Source organism: Rutidosis leptorrhynchoides, chromosome 10 (assembly GCF_046630445.1).
Source record: "Rutidosis leptorrhynchoides isolate AG116_Rl617_1_P2 chromosome 10, CSIRO_AGI_Rlap_v1, whole genome shotgun sequence".
Classification (NCBI taxonomy): Eukaryota; Viridiplantae; Streptophyta; class Magnoliopsida; order Asterales; family Asteraceae; genus Rutidosis; species Rutidosis leptorrhynchoides.
The window spans coordinates 315,065,195-315,083,963 of record NC_092342.1 but is presented as its reverse complement, the minus strand read 5'-3'; the positions used below and the strand labels follow the sequence as shown (position 1 = coordinate 315,083,963).

Here is an 18,769-nt window from a genome sequence, read left to right as displayed (position 1 = left end):
TTTGAGATTCGTTACCACCCGGGGAAGGCAAATGTGGTAGCTGATGCCTTGAGCAGGAAGGACAGAGAACCCATTCGAGTAAAATCTATGAATATAATGATTCATAATAACCTTACTACTCAAATAAAGGAGGCGCAACAAGGAGTTTTAAAAGAGGGAAATTTAAAGGATGAAATACCCAAAGGATCGGAGAAGCATCTTAATATTCGGGAAGACGGAACCCGGTATAGGGCTGAAAGGATTTGGGTACCAAAATTTGGAGATATGAGAGAAATGGTACTTAGAGAAGCTCATAAAACCAGATACTCAATACATCCTGGAACGGGGAAGATGTACAAGGATCTCAAGAAACATTTTTGGTGGCCGGGTATGAAAGCCGATGTTGCTAAATACGTAGGAGAATGTTTGACGTGTTCTAAGGTCAAAGCTGAGCATCAGAAACCATCAGGTCTACTTCAACAACCCGAAATCCCGGAATGGAAATGGGAAAACATTACCATGGATTTCATCACTAAATTGCCAAGGACTGCAAGTGGTTTTGATACTATTTGGGTAATAGTTGACCGTCTCACCAAATCAGCACACTTCTTGCCAATAAGAGAAGATGACAAGATGGAGAAGTTAGCACGACTGTATTTGAAGGAAGTCATCTCCAGACATGGAATACCAATCTCTATTATCTCTGATAGGGATGGCAGATTTATTTCAAGATTCTGGCAGACATTACAGCAAGCATTAGGAACTCGTCTAGACATGAGTACTGCCTATCATCCACAAACTGATGGGCAGAGCGAAAGGACGATACAAACGCTTGAAGACATGCTACGAGCATGTGTTATTGATTTCGGAAACAGTTGGGATCGACATCTACCATTAGCAGAATTTTCCTACAACAACAGCTACCATTCAAGCATTGAGATGGCGCCGTTTGAAGCACTTTATGGTAGAAAGTGCAGGTCTCCGATTTGTTGGAGTGAAGTGGGGGATAGACAGATTACGGGTCCGGAGATTATACAAGAAACTACCGAGAAGATCATCCAAATTCAACAACGGTTGAAAACCGCCCAAAGTCGACAAAAGAGCTACGCTGACATTAAAAGAAAAGATATAGAATTTGAAATTGGAGAGATGGTCATGCTTAAAGTTGCACCTTGGAAAGGCGTTGTTCGATTTGGTAAACGAGGGAAATTAAATCCAAGGTATATTGGACCATTCAAGATTATTGATCGTGTCGGACCAGTAGCTTACCGACTTGAGTTACCTCAACAAATCGCGGCTGTACATAACACTTTCCACGTCTCGAATTTGAAGAAATGTTTTGCTAAAGAAGATCTCACTATTCCGTTAGATGAAATCCAAATCAACGAAAAACTTCAATTCATCGAAGAACCCGTCGAAATAATGGATCGTGAGGTTAAAAGACTTAAGCAAAACAAGATACCAATTGTTAAGGTTCGATGGAATGCTCGTAAAGGACCCGAGTTCACCTGGGAGCATGAAGATCAGATGAAGAAGAAATACCCGCATCTATTTCCAGAAGATTCGTCAACACCTTCAACAGCTTAAAATTTCGGGACGAAATTTATTTAACGGGTAGGTACTGTAGTGACCCGAACTTTTCCATGTTTATATATATTAATTGAGAGTGATATTTACATGATTAAATGTTTCCAACATGTTAAGCAATCAAACTTGTTAAGACTTGATTAATTGAAATATGTTTCATATAGACAATTGACCACCCAAGTTGACCGGTGATTCACGAACGTTAAAACTTGTAAAAACTATATGATGACATATATATGGATATATATATAGTTAACATGATACTATTATAAGTAAACATATCATTAAGTATATTAACAATGAACTACATATGTAAAAACAAGACTACTAACTTAATGATTTTTAAATGAGACATATATGTAACGATTATCGTTGTAAAGACATTTAATGTATATATATCATATTAAGAGATATTCATACATGATAATATCATGATAATATAATAATTTAAAATCTCATTTGATATTATAAACATTGGGTTAACAACATTTAACAAGATCGTTAACCTAAAGGTTTCAAAACAACACTTACATGTAACGACTAACGATGACTTAACGACTCAGTTAAAATGTATATACATGTAGTGTTTTAATATGTATTTATACACTTTTGAAAGACTTCAATACACTTATCAAAATACTTCTACTTAACAAAAATGCTTATAATTACATCCTCGTTCAGTTTCATCAACAATTCTACTCGTATGCACCCGTATTCGTACTCGTACAATACACAGCTTTTAGATGTATGTACTATTGGTATATACACTCCAATGATCAGCTCTTAGCAGCCCATGTGAGTCACCTAACACATGTGGGAACCATCATTTGGCAACTAGCATGAAATATCTCATAAAATTACAAAAATATGAGTAATCATTCATGACTTATTTACATGAAAACAAAATTACATATCCTTTATATCTAATCCATACACCAACGACCAAAAACACCTACAAACACTTTCATTCTTCAATTTTCTTCATCTAATTGATCTCTCTCAAGTTCTATCTTCAAGTTCTAAGTGTTCTTCATAAATTCCAAAAGTTCTAGTTTCATAAAATCAAGAATACTTTCAAGTTTGCTAGCTCACTTCCAATCTTGTAAGGTGATCATCCAACCTCAAGAAATCTTTGTTTCTTACAGTAGGTTATCATTCTAATACAAGGTAATAATCATATTCAAACTTTGGTTCAATTTCTATAACTATAACAATCTTATTTCAAGTGATGATCTTACTTGAACTTGTTTTCGTGTCATGATTCTGCTTCAAGAACTTCGAGCCATCCAAGGATCCATTGAAGCTAGATCCATTTTTCTCTTTTCCAGTAGGTTTATCCAAGGAACTTAAGGTAGTAATGATGTTCATAACATCATTCGATTCATACATATAAAGCTATCTTATTCGAAGGTTTAAACTTGTAATCACTAGAACATAGTTTAGTTAATTCTAAACTTGTTCGCAAACAAAAGTTAATCCTTCTAACTTGACTTTTAAAATCAACTAAACACATGTTCTATATCTATATGATATGCTAACTTAATGATTTAAAACCTGGAAACACGAAAAACACCGTAAAACCGGATTTACGCCGTCGTAGTAACACCGCGGGCTGTTTTGGGTTAGTTAATTAAAAACTATGATAAACTTTGATTTAAAAGTTGTTATTCTGAGAAAATGATTTTTATTATGAATATGAAACTATATCCAAAAATTATGGTTAAACTCAAAGTGGAAGTATGTTTTCTAAAATGGTCATCTAGACGTCGTTCTTTCGACTGAAATGACTACCTTTACAAAAACGGCTTGTAACTTATTTTTCCGACTATAAACCTATACTTTTTCTATTTAGATTCATAAAATAGAGTTCAATATGAAGCCATAGCAATTTGATTCACTCAAAACGGATTTAAAATGAAGAAGTTATGGGTAAAACAAGATTGGATAATTTTTCTCATTTTAGCTACGTGAAAATTGGTAACAAATATATTCCAACCATAACTTAATCAACTTGTATTGTATATTATGTAATCTTGAGATACCATAGACACGTATACAATGTTTCGACCTATCATGTCGACACATCTATATATATTTCGGAACAACCATAGACACTCTATATGTGAATGTTGGAGTTAGCTATACAGGGTTGAGGTTGATTCCAAAATATATATAGTTTGAGTTGTGATCAATACTGAGATACGTATACACTGGGTCGTGGATTGATTCAAGATAATATTTATCGATTTATTTCTGTACATCTAACTGTGGACAACTAGTTGTAGGTTACTAACGAGGACAGCTGACTTAATAAACTTAAAACATCAAAATATATTAAAAGTGTTGTAAATATATTTTGAACATACTTTGATATATATGTATATATTGTTATAGGTTCGTGAATCAACCAGTGGCCAAGTCTTACTTCCCGACGAAGTAAAAATCTGTGAAAGTGAGTTATAGTCCCACTTTTAAAATCTAATATTTTTGGGATGAGAATACATGCAGGTTTTATAAATGATTTACAAAATAGACACAAGTACGTGAAACTACATTCTATGGTTGAATTATCGAAATCGAATATGCCCCTTTTTATTAAGTCTTGTAATCTAAGAATTAGGAAACAGACACCCTAATTGACGCGAATCCTAAAGATAGATCTATTGGGCCTAACAAACCCCATCCAAAGTACCGGATGCTTTAGTACTTCGAAATTTATATCATATCCGAAGGGTGTCCCGGAATGATGGGGATATTCTTATATATGCATCTTGTTAATGTCGGTTACCAGGTGTTCACCATATGAATGATTTTTATCTCTATGTATGGGATGTGTATTGAAATATGAAATCTTGTGGTCTATTGTTACGATTTGATATATATAGGTTAAACCTATAACTCACCAACATTTTTGTTGACGTTTAAAGCATGTTTATTCTCAGGTGAATATTAAGAGCTTCCGCTGTTGCATACTAAAATAAGGACAAGATTTGGAGTCCATGTTTGTATGATATTGTGTAAAAACTGCATTCAAGAAACTGATTTCGATGTAACATATTTGTATTGTAAACCATTATGTAATGGTCGTGTGTAAACAGGATATTTTAGATTATCATTATTTGATAATCTACGTAAAGCTTTTTAAACCTTTATTTATGAAATAAAGGTTATGGTTTGTTTTAAAAATGAATGCAGTCTTTGAAAAACGTCTCATATAGAGGTCAAAACCTCGCAACGAAATCAATTAATATGGAACGTTTTTAATCAATAAGAACGGGACATTTCATATATAATCAAGAAGGAAACACTTTTTTGGGGGGAAGTAATTTTTTTCTTTTTTTCAATTTTTTTTCAGGCATCAAGATCACATGAAAATATGAACATTTAAAAAAGACACTTTGTGATGAATGTTATTATTTTGGCGGTAAAACGCTCGAAGAAAAAAATGAAAACATTCAATGCATTGAATGTTTTGATTCTGAGTTTTTTTTAAGGGGTTAGAAATTAGGGTTTAGAAATTAGGGGGTTAAAAATTAGGGTTTAGCTATTAGGGTTTTGGATTTAGAAATTAGGGTTTAGGGTTTAGAAATTAGGGTTTAGATTGAATATTTTAACACGAATGGTTTAGAGTTTAGGGTTTAGGGTTTTGGGTTGAGGGTTTACGGAGTAAACCCGAAAACTCTAAACCCTAAACTCTAAATCGGGCTAAATTCGAAAAAAACACTTCACACAAGATGAAAACAAAACGATGCAAATAAACTTATCAGCAAAACATTCAATGCATTGAATGTTTTTATTTTTTTTCTTCGAGTGTTTTCCCGTCAAAATAATGACATTCATCACAAAGTGTCTTTTTTAAATATTCATATTTTCATCTAATCTATAATGTTCGTGAACAAAGTTTTTTCAAAAAACGAAAAAGAAAAAAAAATTGCTTCCCTTTCCCCCAAAAAAAGTGCTTCACTCTTGATTATGACCCTACATAATATATATATATATATATATATATATATATATATATATATATATATATATATATATATATATATATATATATACACACACACACACACACACGCACTCACACACACACACATACTAGGTTTTAGAACATGTGCGTTACACGGGTTAGTAAAACATCCGTGCAAAATTAATTTCCTTTATCAAATAATCATTGTTGTGAAATTGATATAAACCGTTTTAAATCATTTATATATAGATAGATAGATATAGATATACAGTGGCGAAAACAAAAATTTTATCATTAGGGGCGAAATATTTCTTATAAAACATAGCTTGGCCAAAATATGGAAATTTTTAGGCAAAATATGAAGGCTTCGGGGCAAACATACGGAGGATTTTGGGCAAAATACGAAGGTTTACGGGCAAAATCTGGAGGCTGTGGGGTGCAAAATATGAAGATTTTTAGGCAAAAAAACATTCACCGGGGCAAAATGAAAAAACCAAGATTTTTTTCACTAAAAAATGATTGATTTAATAATAATCTATTAGGAGTTGGTTAATTTAACAGATTGCACGAAATATACTAAAAACATAAGAAATATATTAGTTGTTATTTCTCAAATAATTGTTGTTGATAGATTATTTTGTAGAAGTTTTTCATCATAAATAAAATACCATAGGATCGAATAATGTCTGGAATTCTTCTCGAATCTATAGATTAGTGGTAATGTTAACCAACAAACCTTAATTTGGATGCAACAAAGATCCATCGATTTTATAAATGTGTCATTCTTTTTATGTTAATATATATAATATATATATATATATATATATATATATATATATATATATATATATATATATATATATATATATATATATATATATATATATATATCACATCAATCTAAACAACTACGTAATCTTCGTTCTATTTGATTTAAACTTAATTTATTTTTGATGATATGGCGATCAGACTATAATTGTTGTCTGATTAAAATTGGTACAAGTTGTTTAAATGATTTTAACCGTCAACTCAAAAGCCATGTTGAATGAGTCCATGTGAGCATTCTTTTCAATTATTGTTGAAATCTTTTTATCTTATTTGCTTCATTTTTATATTGCCCGATCTTTAACAATTCCCTTCTGGACACACACAAAATACTGGAGTAAACAAATTAGTCCTCTTGAAATAATAACAACGCTTATCTTTTGCCATAGCACAATTCATTTTGCTTCTCTTGGAACGCACCTTAACTTACCAATTGCTTTACTACATCGATCGGATTTTGTTGCTCGTAAATGTGATTTAGTCATTAGTAGATTAATTGTTTATAAATTTAAAAGTGGATTTGCACGTACACACATATCATTAATACACATGTAGTACAAATAAATAATACAGATGACAACAACCATAATACTCAATCCTATCAAATAAAAATAATAAAGGCGGGGAGTTGAAAAAGGAAAGTTAAATCTAAAATTTTGAAAAAAGAGATAATAGTGAGAAAATTTAATAAGGGAAGTCAAAAGATTATAAGTGAGAATTATAAATTTTGTCGAAGAAATGAAAAGAAAAAAAAGGTCGAGGGAAGAATAATGAAAATGAAAAAGGTATATTCAGAGAAATATTCGAAAAATGAAAAGTAAAAGGGTGTAAGATAAAATTTTGTTAAACATAAGACCACTTTCAACCGTGACCTTTGGTGATTGTAACGCGGAGTCAGAGAGTGCACTTTTTGACCTGCTGACTATGACGTAGCAAAGTTCATGTTGTGACTTCCCTGGCGGGGAATGTAAAAACGGTCCACTAGTTTTGATGTGTTAAAATATGATTAAAAGTTAGATTATTAAAATGTCAAAATTAATAATATAAATATATATGTGTTAAACTATGATTGGTTGATAGATAATGAAACCCTCTTTCTCGGTTGCTCACTTGACTAACGCCTGCAAATCGTCACCGACAACGCCGCGCTAGCGGCATCAGTCGGAGTCACCATCGGACACCTCACTGTCACCGAAGCTGGTGACACTGCACTAAACATGGTCTAATAGTAATAAGAAGAGGTGGAAGTTTGAAACGCCACCCATTTGTTTGGTAAAACTTAATATTACTTCCACTTACAATTAAATATGGAGTATTAAATATACATTAATAGTGTTAGTGTAAAAAAAGAAATCAAAGAAAATAGTAACTCAACAATTGACTTTAGTATAGTTATAATATAATATAATATTATTAAAATGTTTTGGTTGCATACAAATCACTCCCTTAATAACGTTCATTGTCACGTAAACAGCTCCCTCTGCTAATGTGTATTCAGGAGTTCTTCAATCATTTGCAATGCAATTTGATCCTCTTCTTCATTGCTTTTACTATCACTTTCCACCTTCTTTTCAATCTTTTCTTTAATCGATTTATTTTTCCCAAGTTCGACAGTCATGACCCAATTAGAACCCGAATGAATGCCAGCCCCTTTTTGCCACACTCCAATATGAGAACTCTCGGTATCAAGCCGAAGACATGTTAATGATGGCGAAGGCAACTTGCTGCATTTTCGAAGCTTTGCACTTAGCATTGTTGAAAGATCCGAAGTCGTATTGGATGGTAATGGTGATGATAATGATGATTGTGACTCCTTTTTAACAATTGGGAAATTCGTCTTGGCATTACGACCACTCATTAAAACTGCGGCTTCATCGTACGCTTTGGCTGCTTCTTCTGCTGTTTCAAATGTTCCTAGCCACACCCTTCTCTTCCTAAACATTCATAGAACAATTTATTTGTTACTTTACAATAAAGATGTGTCTTTTTAAGGGTAAATGGGTAAACGGACGAAGTTTTTTCTATTCAGACTTCCAATATTTATTCTGATGTACGCGACCTAGCTAACAGATAATCCCCACCCTTTTTCTAATCAAATTAAGATATACTGTACTTGATTTGACCAAAGGCTTTAGCGGTATTCGAGGAGGCTTTTGACTAAGGAGGTTGGGGATAACGCTCGTCGTGAGCATATTGATTAATTAATAAGTGTTAGGTGTATGAGTTGCTCTTGAAAAAAAAATAAAAAAATAAAGCATACTTGATTTGAACTTTAGACCTCTTTTGTGAGGGTATTAGAACCCCAACCATACCGTACAATACACACAATAGTTAAGCATTACTTACTCTATAACTCAAATTAAAATTTTACTGGTTGATAAATAACTAAATGTAGCACTTTTTTAGAAACAAACTTGAGTAATAACAGAACCTTAAAAAATGTGAATAAAAGGAGAAAATGGTACTAACAGTAAAGGGTGTCGAATTTCAGAGACCCAAGAACCCCAGTGGCGTTGACGTACGCCTCTGAACTTTTTTTGACCCATTTGTGGAACTAAAGGTGAAGTGAATTTTATTGTCAGAGTGATATGGAGATGAGAATGAGCAAGTGAATATAAAGAGGGAAGTGAATGAGATTTATTTAAAGTACAGATTAAAAATAGTAGCCAATAATTTAACAAGTGTGTGTGTCTGGTAATAAGTGATTGTGTGTTTTATTGAAGGATGAAAAGGAAAGGGGTTTATGATAACATGATATGTGTCAACCCAAGTGTTTGTCGGTGAAAACTTAGCTTTAAATTTATTGTGAAATCAGTACTCCTTAAAAACTGATAAATGATGGTAATAGTAATAATGATAATGATAATTGTAGGAATATTAGATAGATTCGAGACATACCCGAAACTAGCAGCGGAAGCGAATAGGATCGACGTTTAGATCACCGGTCGGAGAAAGCAATCACAAACGGAAAGCTTTCATGGTTTCACGGCCTAAGTTCCTTCAACGGTTTGCATTGTTCCACTTGAACATTATGTACTCACAAACTCTCAATTTACTTATGTATGTTTTTCTGTATCAATTGTGTATCGAAAAAACTACTTATTGTTCTTAGTTATAGACACACTTATGTATCCAATCATTCCCAACAACTTCAACCACTCCCAACAACTACACTATGGGATGGAGACATTTTTAGAATAGGTTGGTTGTAAAGTTCTTTGTCATTTAATTCAACTACTCCCAACTATTCCTACTAAAGAAAAGTTTGTGGGTGTAATTTATTTCCAACAATAATGATAATTATAATTATAATGGTGATGTTGTAATCCGATTGGGTTAGTACAAAATAGCATCTGTTGACATTAGTGGTTTGTTTTTCATAAGTTCACTCTTATTTTATTTGGCATCCTAGGCTTTTCGCTGTAGAAACATTATCATGTTAATGTTGTTGTGAGTGATTAGTGTTTAATTAAAGGTTGTATTTATTCATTCATTCATTAGTACTGTTATTTGTTTAGTTTTTAGCAGGTTCACAAGTCACATCAATTTAAATTGTTTTCTAGCAACAACATTTAACCTAATGTATTTGACTTTTTTCTTACTATTTGACAGGTTAAAAATTATGTTCAATAATTAACTTGTGTTTTCTCGCAAAAACATTTGACTGTACTTCTAGTTTATTTATTCTATGTTAACTGTTGACATTATATATGTTCAGGGTCAAACACAACCATTTGAAATTAATATACTCCGTAGTTAAAAGATCATGTAACTTTTAGATAATTATGTCAAACACTTATAGTGCGTTTTCTTTTTTTGAGACATAATTTTGGAATCACTCATGGGAACTAAACCACCCACGCATCATCTTCCGGACCAATTCAAGGGCATGGCCGGTAAAACACTCTCATCCCCGCTGACCCCGCACTAAGCGAAAGGTGATCTGAGTAGATACTTCAGGTCAGGGATAACATTGAGTGCAATGTTGCAGCCCCGTGGAGTCTATCTTTTAATTAAACAATTCAGCGATGAATGTTGAATCATTTAGCATTGAATGCGTTTATCTGATCTCTGAATGACATATAATGTTGAATGGTTCAACATTTAGTGTTGAACCATTCAGAGCTAATACAATCTGTTAGCCATTCGAACTTAAATTTTATGTAATATGCTCTTTAACTTATATCAAGAACAATATTTAAAATAACAAAGGATACTATTATAACGCCCCGTCCTAATCCATCTGGACGAATACATTACAAGACGAATACATTACATTTGGTTACATCGCGAGGTATTTGACCTCTATGTGATACATTTTACAAACATTGCATTCATTTTTAAAAGACAAACTTTCATTACATCGAAAGTTGACGGCATGCATACGATTTCATAATATGTCCAACTATAATTGACTTAATAATAATCTTGATGAACTCAATGACTCGAATGCACCTTCTTTTGAAATATGTCATGAATGACTCCAAGTAATATCTCTAATATGAGCAAATGCACAGCGGAAGATTTCTTTCATACTCGAGAATAAACATGCTTTCAAGTGTCAACCAAAAGGTTGGTGAGTTCATTAGTTTATCGTAATCAATCATTTCCATAATTTTAATAGACCACAAGATTTCTATTTTCATTTTTCATAAACATCATCTCATATCAGACATTTTGAAAGGACCCGTTCATATACATTATAAACGATTCACAATAGTTGATTACATCGCGAGGTATTTGACCTCTATATGATACATTTTACAAACATTGCATTCGTTTTTAAAAGACAAACTTTCTTTACAACGAAAGTTGACGGCATGCACACCATTTCATAATACATCCAACTATAATTGGCTTAATAATAATCTTGATGAACTCAATGACTCGAATGCAACGTCTTTCAAAATATGCCATGAATGACTCCAAGTAATATCCTTAAAATGAGCTAATGCACAGCGGAAGATTTCTTTAATACCTGAGAATAAACATGCTTTAAAGTGTCAACCAAAAGGTTGGTGAGTTCATAGGTTTATCATAACAATCATTTTAATATATTAATAGACCACAAGATTTCCATTTATAAATATATGTACACTCGCAAGTGTATAAAAGTATTCTATAAGTTGTAGGCACCCGGTAACAAGCCTTAATGTTCATGTTTTACCCTCTGAAGTACACCAGATCAGGTGTGTTTAAAATAACCTCGAAGTACTAAAGCATCCCATAGTCAGGATGGGGTTTGTCAGGCCCAATAGATCTATCTTTAGGATTCGCGCCTACCGTACATAGACAAGTAGTTTAATGTTACCAAGCTAAGGGTATATTTCTGGTTTAAACCCACGTAGAATTAGTTTTAGTACTTGTGCCTATTTCGTAAAACATTTATAAAAACAGCGTATGTATTCTCAGTCCCAAAAATATATATAAAAGGGAGCAAATGAAACTCACAATACTGTATTTCGTAGTAAAAATACATATAACGTCATTTAACAAGTGCAAGGTTGGCCTCGGATTCACGAACGTATCAATATTGAGATTCAATATTGCAGGAAAGTACGTAGACGCAACGGAGATGATAAACACTAGATTGACCTCACGAGCATACCCATGAGCCATACCCATCACCTCCATAGCTATAACCCATAATTTTCTTAGCTTCGACTCATTCAAAAAAACTATTTTGAAATCACTCGGACAGCACTCCGTCGTAATATTTTATATATACTAATAATATCTTGAAATAATACAGAGCAAATATATATATATATATATATATATATATATATATATATATATATATATATATATATATATATATATATATATAATCGATTGAGAGAGTTTAGAGAAATATATTTTCAAGTTTCTATGAAATAATGAAACCTATTGAATTCTATTTATAATAGATTTTTAAATTATTAAAGTGAATTATTAAAGTATGAATTATTAAAGTGAATTATTAAAGTATGAATTATTAAAGTGAATTATTAAAGTATGAATTATTAAAGTGAATTATTAAAGTATGAATTATTAAAGTGCATTATTAAAGTATGAATTATTAAAGTATGAATTATTAAAGTAAATTATTAAAGTATGAATTATTAAAGTGAATTATTAAAGTATGAATTATTAAAGTGAATTATTAAAGTATGAATTATTAAAGTGAATTATTAAAGTTAAAGTAAAGTAAAAGTAAAGTAAAGGTAAAGTTAAAGTATAGTAAAAGTATAAAAACTATGTATGTATAATACGCGTATAAATATATATAATATTAATTTAAATCGTTATATATATTTAATAAAATAAAATATAAATATCGTTATATTTATTATACTGGTTAAGTAATGAGTTGTCAAAAGTGATTCTAGATATTTATAAAAGTTATATAAGTTTTAATAATAAAGTTCTTTTTTAAACTGAAAACGTCTTTGTACGTTTGAAAATAGATTAATAGAATATTATGAAAACCAATTCTCCACTAACTTTTGTCTAACTTTCGTAAATGACACTTTTTGTTTTTATTTATAAATAGCTTTACAAATTATTCTGAATATCGTTAAGAGGAATAGATTTTCTCAAATCATAGTGGACCTCTCAACAGAGACTTGTAATCATAATTCAATGTTTCTGATAATTCAATCATTTAATATATTTTTTTAATTTCGTCAAAAATCATATTGAAACAAATACGTTCGTGTAAAGTATTATACGTTTAATACTTTATTAATATTCTCAAGTTATAATATATATATATATATATACATATACATATTTATTTATATATAACGGTTCATGAATCGTCGGAATTTGGTCGAGGTTATAATGAATGTATGAACACAGTTTAAAATTCTTGAGATTTATCTTAACAAACTTTTCTTATCGTGTCAGAATAATATAAAGATTAAAGTTTAAATTTGGTCAGAAATTTCCGGGTCGTCACAGTACCTACCCGTTAAAGAAATTTCGTCCCCGAAATTTGATAGAGGTCGTCATGACTAACATTGAGAATGTTATTATTACGATTATAGAGTTTTATCATGTTCAAGAAGAATGGATAAAATAATTCGATTACTCGAAGCGTGTGAGTGAAGTTATCGTAAATGAATGAAATAAGATAATAGTGATTCGTCGTATCTTTTGACGTCATCACGATTGATCTTCGAAAAGAAAATCTGTGTAATCTATATTGGATTTGATTATTCGGCGATTAAGGAAATTATGATCCTCTTCGAATTAATGCGATAATCCATTTTGATTTCTCTGTCGGATATTTCACTATAAATCCACCTCATTTGTTTTCTTACAACTCACACCTTCTCAACTCATATTTTAAAGTATTTGTCAATATGCTTCATCCAGTGCTGATTCTTGATATACTCCTCACTTTCATATCTGTCGCTCTTCTTTTTCATCTGCCTCAGGAAGAATCTATTTACTTCTACTATACTCTTGGTTTTATAGTGTTTTTAGTTCTCCCGTGTCTTTATATTGCTATATGCATTGATATATGCAGTTTGTGATTTCTGGGTTGTTGTTGGGTTTTATATCTTCCCTTATATTTCAAAGTCCTTGCTTCTTCTATAATCATTGTCATCCACAGTTAATGCTCTCTTCTATTTGCTATGATTTATACTCCCATTTCTAGTTCGGAGCTTTGTCCTTTCGTTTCTTCTTCTTGCGATTAAGCACCGCTTGTAATGGTCCAGAATTCGCAGATATAAATTTCGGAATGAACATTGTTAATGTTCTAGGAAGGAAATTGTAATGGCACGATCTTGACTTGTCAAATTACCAGAATACCTCGGAAAAGGCCGAATCATCAAGAAATATTTTCTTGATATTTAGAGATCAAAGAGAATATAAGAGTCGTGTAACATAGCACTTGATGACGTTATGATCTGTGAATCATCATGTTCCATTTAGAAACTCAGCATGAATTACTGTAATATAATCACGTTGATCAAGTGTCATTATATTATACTAACTCATGCTTCAGCTCCCAACACTTTTTCAAGAATATTCCTATTTTAAACTCGAATGTTTCAGAATTTAGAAACTAAAATAGTTTCTTTTATGATATAATACAGATAGCGCGAAGAGGTAAATGATTTCAGATAAGAATAATTTTAAAAATATCTTAGAATGTCTAATATCAGATGATGATGAAGGATATTGTCCGCAGGGGTTTAGAGTCAGGAGCAAGGTATTGGTTAATGACTTCAGCAAGTACTGAATCATTTGGATTCTTTGAAGGCAGGTTCAGCCTTTGTGATTTGTCCACAGCCTCCTTTATACTTTGCTCAATCCGTTTTCCAGTTTCAAAGCTTCTCTTTTTCTGTGCTTTGCCAATATACTATCCTTTATCATCCAACTTTTTACTGTTAAGGTCGTTTACAGTTTTTGCTGCTTCATCAGCATTTTTCAAAATTTCGAGAACTGGTTCGCAGTTTAGGGTGTTTTTCAGAAATTTCTCATTCAAAGAATGTAAGTCTTGGAGGTAGACGCTGTGTGTATATGTAATTGTTGATGTAGACATGCTGCGAGGTTTCAAAATACTGATTGCTGATTCTCAATAATTGGTATGGCAATTCTTGTTATAAGGTACGAATGAGTATATGATAGGGTTTCGATAATTATAATGATTTTTTTTTTGGAAAGTCAAAGATCAGTGAAGTTGTTGGTAAGTTTATTGCTAATGTGGTGAATATAAACGATTCCCCGGTAACGTTGGCGAAAGGGCAACGTATCTATCGAGGTTATAATAAGAATGTTTTGATTGAGAAGTCGAAGTTGACTTGCTGGATCTGTGACAAAACTGTCTATTTTGAAACGGAATTGAAAAGTTATTTTAGCTAGTAAATGCCAAAGGGTCTAACACGGCTACGTGTCGAACTATGACTTGGGTTTTGAGAGTTTTTCAGGTGTATAACTGTGGGTAACATGTGGTTGGATCATCATCTCGATTGTTCCTTAGTTGAAGTGTCTTCAGAAATTTCGAAGGGTTTGAGCACATATTGTAATCGTTAATACATATGATGTTCTAACACAGTTTTGAAGTCAAAGTATAGCTTTAAAAGATATAGGAATCTAAGAGTGATGATACTGGTTATATTTCGAATTGAATTATGCGATTTCAAAATCAGAATATGTAATTGAATTTGAATGAGTATGATTGTTTTGATTTATATGAAAGAATGGATATTGTTGTGAAAGTAGGGAGTATAGTTGATGATTGCTGAATCAGTTTCGAAAAATGTAATATATTAATTGTGAATTTATATATCTCTCGGGTATTACCTACCCGTTAAAAAATTTTTTACAATTAATATTTTGTACAAAAGAAGTTTATTACAGTCTTTATGAAAATATATGTGTATATTTTCTTTAGATGTAATATAGATTTAATGAGTTAATATTAAATTAAACTCATTTGATTTACGGTTGAAACTAGAACTGAATAATCCCTAAAGACTTTAGAAATTACATAACTTTTACGGAGTATTTATTCAATAAAATTGAAATTATGAATTAATACTTCGTTATTTGTTGGTGTTTGTAGCCCTTGCACCATATTCTCTAAAGCCACTACTCGAGCGCAAAGCGCGTTGACTTCTTCTATTACACCGGGGTGATTGTCGGTTCGAACGAGTGGATAAATAAAATCTAGAATTTGATGTAGTATATAATCGTGACGAGATACTCTGGAAATGAGAGAGAAAATGGTGTTTCAGACCGGTTCGCCGGTAAGTGCTTCAGGTTCATCGCCAAGAGGGCAATGTGGTGGATGGAAGGGATCACCTCCTTCTTGTCTCAATTATTGAGGAGGCTATGAACCTATCCCCAATTCATCCAGAATAGATGATGGCTAATTGGTTCATCCATTCCGGTCACACTGCTTTCGGAGCTTGAGTGGGATTCCTTATCGGAATTCGAGGGACTTGAACTAATGACGAATTCCATTTCGTTCGATTGAATAAAGGATTTTTTGATATGAAATGATTTTTCGGCTATCGGGTGGTATTCTAATTACATAGAATATCTATATATATAGCGCAAAAGATTTCGTAGATTACGGAGGAATTTACGGGATATGTCAGGCAAAGTTTACAGTAACAGATACGCTAAGATATGGATTAGCAGATACGCTAAGATATGAATTTTTTCTATACACTACTCATGCAATCAATGCAGTAAGACGTGTCTAGACTAAGAATGATAAGCAGGCAATTTTCGACAAAAATGATAAGCAAAACTTTTGACATGCAGACACGGTCGAAGTCCAGGCTCACTAATACATCCTAACGACTATCAGTTAGACACACTAATGCAGACCTGGTTCGCTAAGACCACCGCTCTGATACCAACTGAAAGGACCCGTTCATATACATTATAAACGATTCACAATAGTTGATTACATCGCGAGGTATTTGACCTCTATATGATACATTTTACAAACATTGCATTCGTTTTTAAAAGACAAACTTTCTTTACAACGAAAGTTGACGGCATGCACACCATTTCATAATACATCCAACTATAATTGGCTTAATAATAATCTTGATGAACTCAATGACTCAAATGCAACGTCTTTCAAAATATGCCATGAATGACTCCAAGTAATATCCTTAAAATGAGCTAATGCACAGCGGAAGATTTCTTTAATACCTGAGAATAAACATGCTTTAAAGTGTCAACCAAAAGGTTGGTGAGTTCATAGGTTTATCATAACAATCATTTTAATATATTAATAGACCACAAGATTTCCATTTATAAATATATGTACACTCGCAAGTGTATAAAAGTATTCTATAAGTTGTAGGCACCCGGTAACAAGCCTTAACGTTCATGTTTTACCCTCTGAAGTACACCAGATCAGGTGTGTTTAAAATAACCTCGAAGTACTAAAGCATCCCATAGTCAGGATGGGGTTTGTCAGGCCCAATAGATCTATCTTTAGGATTCGCGCCTACCGTACATAGACAAGTAGTTTAATGTTACCAAGCTAAGGGTATATTTCTAGTTTAAACCCACGTAGAATTAGTTTTAGTACTTGTGCCTATTTCGTAAAACATTTATAAAAACAACGTATGTATTCTTAGTCCCAAAAATATATATAAAAGGGAGCAAATGAAACTCACAATACTGTATTTCGTAGTAAAAATACATATAACGTCATTTAACAAGTGCAAGGTTGGCCTCGGATTCACGAACGTATCAATATTGAGATTCAATATTGCAGGAAAGTACGTAGACGCAACGGAGATGATAAACACTAGATTGACCTCACGAGCATACCCATGAACCATACCCATCACCTCCATAGCTATAACCCATAATTTTCTTAGCTTCGACTCATTCAAAAAAACTATTTTGAAATCACTCGGACAGCACTCCGTCGTAATATTTTATATATACTAATAATATCTTGAAATAATACAGAGCAAATATATATATATATATATATATATATATATATATATATATATATATATATATATATATATATAAATCGATTGAGAGAGTTTAGAGAAATATATTTTCAAGTTTCTATGAAATAATAAAACCTATTGAATTCTATTTATAATAGATTTTTGAATTATTAAAGTGAATTATTAAAGTATGAATTATTAAAATGAATTATTAAAGTATGAATTATTAAAGTGAATTATTAAAGTATGAATTATTAAAGTGAATTATTAAAGTATGAATTATTAAAGTGCATTATTAAAGTATGAATTATTAAAGTATGAATTATTAAAGTGAATTATTAAAGTATGAATTATTAAAGTGAATTATTAAAGTATGAATTATTAAAGTAAATTATTAAAGTATGAATTATTAAAGTGAATTATTAAAGTTAAAGTAAAGTAAAAGTAAAGTAAAGGTAAAGTTAAATTATAGTAAAAGTATAAAAACTATGTATGTATAATACGCGTATAAATATATGTAATATTAATTTAAATCGTTATATATATTTAATGAAATAAAATATAAATATCGTTATATTTATTATACTGGTTAAGTAATGAGTTGTCAAAAGTGATTCTAGATATTTATAAAAGTTATATACGTTTTAATAATAAAGTTCTTTTTTAAACTGAAAACGTCTTTGTACGTTTGAAAATAGATTAATAGAATATTATGGAAACCAATTCTCCACTAACTTTTGTCTAATTTTCGTAAATGATACTTTTTGCTTTTATTTATAAATAGCTTTACAAATTATTATGAATATCGTTAAGAGGAATAGATTTTCTCAAATCATAGTGGACCTCTCAACAGAGACTTGTAATCATAATTCAATGTTTCTGATAATTCAATCATTTAATATATTTTTTTAATTTCCCCAAAAATCATATTGAAACAAATACGTTCGTGTAAAGTATTATACGTTTAATACTTTAT

General features: G+C 31.5%; 1 protein-coding gene across 1 annotated transcript; it reads right to left on the bottom strand.

Moving 5' to 3' along the window:
* Positions 1-7,804: 7,804 nt before the first annotated feature.
* On the bottom strand, positions 7,805-8,943 carry LOC139872938 (ethylene-responsive transcription factor WIN1-like). Its single transcript, XM_071860874.1, has 2 exons — positions 8,831-8,943; positions 7,805-8,295 (listed from the first exon to the last, which is right to left on the bottom strand). The coding sequence occupies exons 1-2, from the start codon at positions 8,905-8,907 to the stop codon at positions 7,845-7,847; spliced, it is 528 nt and encodes a 175-aa protein (XP_071716975.1). The 5' UTR covers positions 8,908-8,943; the 3' UTR covers positions 7,805-7,844.
* Positions 8,944-18,769: the final 9,826 nt, after the last annotated feature.

Excerpts from the sequence above, each read along its gene's own strand:
- LOC139872938 (XM_071860874.1), bottom strand. The coding sequence starts at position 8,907 with ATGGGTCAAAAAAAGTTCAGAGGCGTACGTCAACGCCACTGGGGTTCT. Across the intron at positions 8,296-8,830 it reads GAAATTCGACACCCTTTACT|GAAGAGAAGGGTGTGGCTAG; the intron begins GTTAGTACCATT and ends ATGAATGTTTAG.